Source organism: Morone saxatilis, unplaced genomic scaffold (genome assembly GCF_004916995.1).
Source record: "Morone saxatilis isolate NCDOM2014 unplaced genomic scaffold, NCSU_SB_2.0 Contig9, whole genome shotgun sequence".
Lineage (NCBI taxonomy): Eukaryota > Metazoa > Chordata > Actinopteri > Moronidae > Morone > Morone saxatilis.
The window spans coordinates 5,205,734-5,214,694 of NW_023340268.1; the positions used below are offsets into that span (position 1 = coordinate 5,205,734).

General features: G+C 43.5%; 1 protein-coding gene across 1 annotated transcript; it reads right to left on the minus strand.

Moving 5' to 3' along the window:
• Nucleotides 1-6: 6 nt before the first annotated feature.
• si:dkeyp-92c9.2 (uncharacterized protein LOC571482 homolog) lies at nt 7-5,225 on the minus strand. Its single transcript, XM_035681165.1, has 2 exons — nt 4,665-5,225; nt 7-4,044 (listed from the first exon to the last, which is right to left on the minus strand). Exon 2 carries the CDS (start codon nt 3,863-3,865, stop codon nt 2,873-2,875), a length of 993 nt encoding a protein of 330 aa, XP_035537058.1. The 5' UTR covers nt 3,866-4,044; nt 4,665-5,225; the 3' UTR covers nt 7-2,872.
• Between the last annotated feature and the right edge of the window lie 3,736 nt (nt 5,226-8,961).

The following is an 8,961-nucleotide window of genomic DNA, read 5'->3' on the forward strand; positions in this document are numbered from 1 at the left end:
GGGGGGGAGAGGGAGGGAGGGAGTGGGTGGAGGTTGAGTCAAGACACAAGTGTCCTTGTCAAAGCTGGGACCAGGCCATAGAAAGAGTGAGAGAGAGAGAGAGCTAGAGAGAGAGAGCTGCACTGACCGCAACAACGAGCCCAAAATGGCTGCCAGTCAAAGCTCCCAGAAAGAGAGATGGCGCTGTCTCGGCGCTCTGCTCTCACTGGGCGTGAATCGCTGCCGTCACTCCTCTCTGGTTGACTGGTGTGAGCTCATGCGAGATCCCTCAGACAGGCAGCGAGGCAGGCTTGACGCCAATAAGCCCATTTTGAGCTGGAGTAGGCAGCAGGGGCTGAGCTTCGGGGTCTCGGAGGCCCCCAGTTTGTTGGAGCAAGATTTGAAGGCTGAGCCGAGAGCCAGGACTCTACGGGAAGTGTGACACCAAATCTCATCGGATTCTGAACCGTTTACTTATTTCCTCATGATTTCATCCCTCGCTCCCTCTCTCTGTTTGATTGGGTGGGAGGATTAGAGCTGGATTACCCAAGGAGAGGATGTGAACCAGTTTGTTTGCACATGTGTGTGAAGGTCGAATCTTATAGGGATGCTCGCTTATCATACAACCTTGTGGGTGGGGTATATACTGCAGCGTCAAAGCAAAGTGTGCAAGAGCGACTGCCACATGGGGGGGAGGGACGACATGGAGCACCTAAACCTCCAGATGACCGAACACAATAAGATTAAGGCTTTGCCACATGCTACTGTGGGCAAGACATCTTGGTGGAAGTGAAGCATCCATGTATTTAGGTTTGAAGCAGCAGCAGCATCCTACTGGACACCAGTGGTTGCGATTTGATTAACAAAGTAGGAAAGCAGTCTAATCTTTTCTTGCAAATTACAGGATATTCTTAACTCTTTTGGGATCCTAAAAATTGTTCACAAGGTTAAACTTGTAACTAGCAAACATCCAACCAACAGTAGGGGGTGTGTTTACCTTGTAGACCACAGGAAGACCTTGTTTAATTTTAAGGGGTCATGAACCAAAAAGGTTGACAACTGTCCTATAACATAGACAGGCCTCGCTATTTTTATATATTAAGTCTATCAGTTTTGATGAAATTTAAAGCCACTTTGAGCCACTCCGTCAGTTAACTCTCATTTTTCTACCTATTTTCTACTACTGGAAGCTTTTTCTAGGCTATCAGCAGTGAAAGACTGTAAACTTCAGTCTGTAATCAGTAAATTCTTGCAGCAGGAATCTAAACAACATGCAGATGGATAAGGACATAATATCCATCTGAAACTATATTTAATCTGCTTTTAAGAAAGAAATGCATATATTTTTGGTCTAACAACTAACCTTGGCCTGATCTGTGTCCACCTCTGACATGCACAAACACATTAGAACACATGGGAAATAGAAATTAAAGCTATTTTGGTTCAATCAAGGGAATAATTTAGCAAGAGACAGGAGCTGAGGGAGGGATGAGAGAGACGTCTCTCGATGGCAGATGAGGATGCGCAGGTGACTGATGAGAAACTGGGACAAATTCAGAAGCAACAACAACAAACCCCTTCAGCAACAACAGGGTTCATCTCCCACTGCTGCATGTATATCTTTCAGGCAGCTTTACTGCCTCTATGCTGGACCCTGAGCTGCACACGTGCATTTTATTCATGCACCGAGGAGAATGAAGCACACACAACAAGTTATTTAAATAGTGTGTGTGTGTGTTTGTGTACATATGTGTGTGTTTAAAGTCCAGCACCGGTCCAGCCTGGCCTGGATTAGCCACCGAAGCTCTGCAGGGCAGCCGAGTGGACAAGAAGGGGGCAGAGGTTGAGAGAGAGGAGGGGCTGCAGTAATCTGCTAATCTCATTAATACCACGGCTGTGGGTGCCCTGTCAACAAGACGCAGGGAACAAAGGATGGAGTAAACAGCTGATGACTCTGGCTGCCGTCCACCGCACAATGCCTACACACACATAGCCATGCATGCACTCACACAATCTTAAAATCTAAATGCATGTTCTGTGCTGCTTCCACCAGAAAACTCTCCTGAGATAAGATAAAATAGAAACACAGAGGAGTTCATTGGCAGGTTTGAGATAAAAAAAAAAAGAAATAGCAACTGTCCCCTCAGGCCAGACGACCCTCAAAAGGCTCCACAAAACACTGCCTGTTCGTTATGCTTTAGTGATTACACAGCGCACAGCAGGACCAGCGGGACCTTACATGGACCTCTCAGCTGTTCCCATCAGTCTGAGTCACTTTTCACTGCTGGCACACGGGGCTTAGCCTGCAGCGGATGTCAGGATGTCTCCTTGTATTGTCCAGGAAATATATAACTTGGCCTAGATGGATTTTATTGTCTGTGAATCCACTCAGACATTTAGAATATGACCAGTGAAAATTCCTTGATGGTGTTTTGTGAGTGATGATGGCATCTTCTCGGCCCATGCAGACTGATTGATCACATTCAGAGAGGAGGGTGGGGATGCTGGGGCGCCTGGCTGTGCGGATCCAGAAGGGGCAGCTGGGGCAACACATGGGGTCGGATAGGACAGGTGGACCAAATGGTTCCTCAATTCAAGTAAACTCAGGTGGATATTCCAGGAGAAGAAACATGATATATTAGCCTCTGTTAACCAATTATCAGAGAGTAATCTTCCCTATTTCTATCTGTGGATGGAACGGGACAACGGCAACAAACACAGATGGAATGATTAAATATGTCTACAAAGCTCTGTCAACATAGGCCTTCATGGCTCCTGCATGGCAGCAGAAGAGGAAAAAGGGGCGAGGAATCTGTATGAGACAAATGTGTGTGTGTCTGTGTGCAAGCGTACGTGTACAAAAAAGGCATGCAGCCAGCAAGGATGGGCGCTCTCACCGATCCAGCACCCGACTATAGTCCTGGGTCCCACAGCCGCCTTCACTCTTGAGTTCAGCGAATACTTGTGTGAAAAAGTGCGGGTCTGCATTGATGCGCAACATCTTGGAGCTGGTGGCATCGATGATGGCGAGGCAGCGGTCCCAGAAGGCCTCCTTACCCGCCTCAACCAGAAAGGGCTTGAGCGGGTACGAGATCTCGTTGCCCATGTAGGAGTAGGAAAGGTAGAGGCAGGTGAGCAGGATGGCCTGCAGCTCGTGCTCCGACGCCACCAGGTCACCGTCCACAACGTCTCGGCACAGCATGTAGACAAAGACCACGTTGGCCGGCGTGACGAAGGCCTGGTCCTGCCAGCCCTGCAGCAGCAGCGAGCGGTCCACAGCCCGCAGCCAGAGCACCGGGTCGGCCGGAGACAGATGCTTCAGGCGGTAGCAGCGACAGCACAGGAACTCCCCCAGGCAGCGCAGGAGCTCGCTGGTGGAGGCCTGCACGATGACACGCTTTGGGGACGAAGTCACTGTCCCCTGGGGGACTTTTTTCACAGAGGAAAGCTGTTGGGACTTGCTGTAGCTACACCCGTACCCCTGTCCCAACCCGAGGCCGTACCCGAGCCCCAGACCCAGTCCTGCTGGGCCCTCGTAGCTGGATAGGTTGGCACATGACAGCGACTTCTTCACGTTCTCACGGTTGAGGTGCAACACGGGGTCCTTCTGGTAGATGTTGATGTTGTTGTTGTTGTTAAGAGGGTCCCCTGGGGCCAAAGGGCCGCAAGGGCCTTTCTTAGAGGTGCCCTTCTTCTTCGTTGAGGCCACAAGTCGCTTCCACGTGAGCGCCGGGAGAAAGATGGATTGGCCCCGCTTCAGCCCGCGGTCTTTCTGGCTGTTAAGAGAGCGGCTGCTGAGGCTCGGGTAGTGGCTGAGCGAGCCCGGCCGGTTGTCATAGTAGCCTGATTTCCGAGAACCGGGAGACAGCGACAGTACAGTGCCCATGGTGAGTCAGTGCTCCAGAGATTATACTGCCGTACTGTTGTTGTAGAAAGGGGACGCGTTTGAGGAAAAGCTCTCTTTTAATTCTTAATATCCAGCAGATGTGAAACAGCAAGAAGAGACGAGAAGGTGCAGACGTATCGAGGTGAGGACACGGTTTAAATGACTGTGGCTGCAGAGACCTGCAACATTAAAACACACAGGAAGAAAATGTAAACAAATGCACAGTAATACACACAATAAGAACAATTTTAAATACATATCAGCCACCTAAGGTAAAATGCACCTTGTTTACATTAAACTGCATTCATACAAAAATGGACTTAAAATTCTAGAGGAGATAAAAGTTTCCAAAAATACAAAACAGCTGAATACTGATGCAAAAAAAAATCCATGAAAACACGCAGTTTAAATATTTCACTGTGTAAACATCACGGAAGAGGTGGACCCTGCAGATCTACGGGCGATGCTGTCAGACAGAGAGGAGTAAGTACAATTTGTGCCGACCTTTAAGGAGAAATATTCGGGTAAAAATGGATTTTAAGGGGTTAATTATTAGCCTGATTTAATCTATTAGCCCTGTTCTCTGAAACGTGTGAAGATTCCAGGATTTAAAACTATTAAAAGGACTCTTTATCTTTCTCTTAAGCACTAAATATAGGTGAACAAGGCGCACATAACACACATTATCCCCTCTGTAACGACAGATAACATAGTTTCCATTTCAAACTGTTCTGAACAATCACAAACACACATTCATCTTAACATTTCATCTCCATCCCTGGGTTTCTCTGAAGCTCACCTGTGTGTACAGTTGTTGTTGTTGTGGTTGTTGTTGTTGTTGTTGCCGCAGTCCGCGATGCAAACATATAAAGGAAGGCGCAACAAATGCGCTGTTTCTGCAGCCACAGCCGATAAGTCAGGATGGCAGCGGGCTGGATGCTGATCTGTCTGCACAATCAGAGGCAGAATAAAGTCAAACTCGCAGAAGCTTTCTGACCTACTCTTCAAAAAGATGCCAAAGTGTGGAACAGCGCGTCGGTCCTCGCCAGGCGGGGTGCAGGTGTCATCCTCCGCTGCACCTCAGACCCGGTCGAGAAGGATGGTCGACTTTATTGCGATCAACTGTCTCGTTACTTGTGTCTCCATGTCAAACTTTCACAGTGTCTGAGTCCTTTCAATGCATTCCATCTCTCAGATCCGAGCGTAAAGTGTCCCCTGACTTCTCCCCGGTTCACGGTTCCTGGTTGTCGGTGCAGCTGTGAGTCCGCACTCTTGAGCTATCGTCGTCTACTGGCCGGTGGTCGGTCCCGACAGTCCGACCTCTGAACGGGCTTCTCTCACAGTGAGGCAGCGGAGCAGCCAGTGAGCGCACAGAGCGGCTCGTTACACCGCCTCCAAGAGACACAGACTCCTCCTAACGGGGCTCAGCTGCTGTCTGACACACACACACACACACACATAAACAATGAGTGCAGTAAAGTCAACAGATTACACATTATCTACATTCATCATCTTCAACAATTATTTGCATTGCACATTTATTACAAAAAGATGGGACAAAAAAAGAAAAAAGGTAAAATAATATTACATTTTAAGGAAAATAAAATAACATTTAGAACAAAGGCAAATTAAATAAAAAAAGTGTAAAATCCTATAAAAAAACAAACTTATTAAACAAAATGTTATTTATTAAATAAATAATAAAACACAAGAAATCACTGATTAATATCTCTAATTAATATGAAACTAAAAAACAATTACAGTAAAGTTGATAATTTACTAGCTCTTCCAGAGCTCTTGATCATATCACATGATCTTCATCAGCCCAGTTGTCAGTTCTTTAAGGACTTCTTGTGAGACTCTCATCTGCTGATGAACATCATGTGATATGAGCGAAAGCTCCAGAACACCTAAATGGACCCTGTGGTCATTGTTTTTCTCAACAGTTGTTTCCAAGTTTAAGAAAACAAAAGAAAATTGTAATAAAAAGATACATTGTAAATGAATACTGCAGAGGACAGTGCTACTTTACCGTTTTATAAGTAATACATTTTATTATTATTAGTAGTAGTAGTAGTAGTAGAAGTAGTATAGCTGAAGCAGCAGTAGTAGTAGTTTTAGTATTAGTATTAGTAGAAGTAGTAGTAGTAGTACTATAGCTGCAGCAGTAGTACTCATAGTAGTATTAGTAGTAGCAGTATAAGTAGTATAAATAGTAGTAGTAGCAGTACAGCTGCAGCAGTAGTATTAGTAGTATTAGTAGTATTTGTAATAGTATTAGCAGTAGTGGTAGTAATATTAGTAGTGTAGCTGCAGCAGTAGTACTCATAGTACTCATTGTGCACCTATCTTTTTGCCAGCTCTGCACAAACACTTCACCTGGTTGTCTAAAAAAACGCTCTCAGCAACACAAACTGCAGATGGAGCAGAAAGCATGCGGGCCAATAAATGTGTAATGACTTAAAAGAAGTTGTACAAAAGTCCCTCAGAAGCCTGGAAATACACACGTCCAGCATGGAGGTCAAATAATCCCCATTAATTTCATATTCACGTTGATTTATAGGAACATTAAGCACATAAAGCTTCAGGAATCCTATGAAATTAAAAAGTAAGTATCAGATCAGGATGAAATGAGTAACTCACTCCTGTGAGGGTTTACTGTGGTGTGTAAGCCTCCCTCACGTGTTGACAGGTCAGCTTCTATTATGCAACTGTCTTCATGAGTCCTTCCTGTATTATGGGTCAGGGAGATGCCTGAGCTGTGGAGTGTAAGAGGATCAGACGCATTGTTGGGAAGGACAGACGATAAGTGTCAATGAAGCAATCTCCTCTTCCATCCACTGGATCTGTCTGTCTCCTTCTGAGAACTTAATAAACATCATTACCTTGTGCTATTTTGGTCATTGAGTCAGTGTGTTGTGAAACCGATGCTGGTTTATAAGTTGTAATGTCTTTATTAATGTTTAATTAATAATTTACAAGTGCATCGTAGATCAGTTATGAGCAGTGGTAGATTTCAGAACCTTCACTGAAGTAAAAGCTGTAAATAAAATACTAAATACAGACACTACACACTACAGACTACAGACTAAGAGTCAGTGAAAGTGATACTTAATCATTGTTTGATTAATAAAAAGATTTAATTGTGGAATTTTCCATGCCGAAAGCCTCTTTGACATCAGCGGACGCCTAAAGACCTTTCTGGGAAACAAGGAGGAACTGTAGAGAAGATAAAGAGAATGAACAAACTAAACAAACGATTATGGGCAGATGAGATAAGAGGGGTGGTAGTGTGCAGGAGATTGGGAGAAGCAGGCATAAACAGAAAGATACAGAAAGGAATTTCAAACCCCCCCTAATAATAGTCAGTGCTCCACCACATTAGAATAATTAAATTAATTAAATTCCAGTTTAATGTGAAGCTGCAAGCAGTCCAATCAATGCTGACTGCTGGTCAACTGACCCTGGATCTGGTTGCTTCTGGTCTTCCAAGAACAAAGTTAATCAGAGGACTGTGGTCCCAAAATAAACGACTCCAGTAAATTTAAATGTAATTGTATCATCCATGTAAAGGTGTAAACAGCCCCACTGAACTGTTTCTCCGTGCACGAGGACACTTTCTAACACTATAATATGCTTGTGAAGGACTTCCAGAGACAGACGGAAGAGGGGAAGACCAGCTCATCATCTCATTATCAGACAGGTTCTTGATCTCTCTGAAGAACCAGACGTCGCCCTTTTCTTCAGAAATTCCTCAAGTTTAAGCAAATCTGATCTAACACAGGAACACAAATACGTTTGTTTCCCACAATTATCTTTGAGCTGTCTTGTTTTAACTGCACTGCACCTTGAATCTACCTGTGTAGGAAACTTTATAAATAAAACAGCTTTGCCCAAAATATCAAACTCTTCCTTTAAGAAAGGTAACCAAAGAAAAGAAAGATCTAACAAATATAGTAAAATAATAAAAATAACAGCTTGAAAATATAGTTTTTACACTGTTGATGTAGACAAATATTAACAATAATAATAGTCGAGAGACATCTTCTTTAGTTCGTTTAGGATAAGGAGTGTTTATATTTTCTTAAATTAAGACATCGGATATTGTCGTGAAGAGGAGGCGGCTGGTTGTTCAGATCTCTCTAGTGGAGAAGAAAAACGCCTCCAAGCTGTAAGTGATGCCAAAGCCACAATATCGTGATACTAATCGATTCCTCAGACACACCAAAAATAGCAAATTCACAGACTGCAGGCTTCAGTTCTGTTTCAGTTGCTTCATTTGCACAAAGACACAAGAGTGAACAGGATTAAGCTGCCTGGTGACAAAACAGAGCATTTAATATAACAAAAATCAAATCAAATCAAAATGTAATAATGAAGAAAAAAGCAAAAACTAGTGCAACATGCAAAAATATTAGAATAAACAATAAATCACATGTGTCAACAATGAAATAAACATAATAAACCTATACATGTAACATTAAGAAAAGGAGGATTCTGTTGCAGCTGAGCTCCTCTGACAGAAAGTTCTTCTAAATCTTGTGAGATGCAAATTATTTACACATCAGGTGTTATATGTGTTGGTTGTGATCACATGTTTGCTCTCATTTAACCCCACTTAGCTCACTGGTTCCCAACCTGGGGGTCAGGACCCCCACTGGGGGTCGCGAGGTTGTCTCAATTTTAAGAGGTCAAAGACAATGTCTCAACATTTTGTTCGTTTCTGTGGCAAGAACTAAATGACATTGTTACTTTTAAAATGTAGATTATTATTTAAGATATAAACTCTGAAGACCTGAAGATAAACTTTATTCAGAGTCTTCACTCTCTGATAAACAACTGTATCCTGTATTAGAAAAGTTAAAACAACCAAAAAGCTGATGGAACAATGGTCAAGTGTCAGGGAGAAGAAAACACTGAATTTGTCAAAGATTAGTTAAAAATATAAACATATTCCATAATACAGAGGATTATATCAGAAGTTGCTTCAGAAAAAGGTTGCTATAGATCACCAGGGCCCCTCTGACCTTTGACATATTGATTCACTGTCTAGAAATTACAACTTAATGCCACATATGTTCGACTTATAGAGTCAA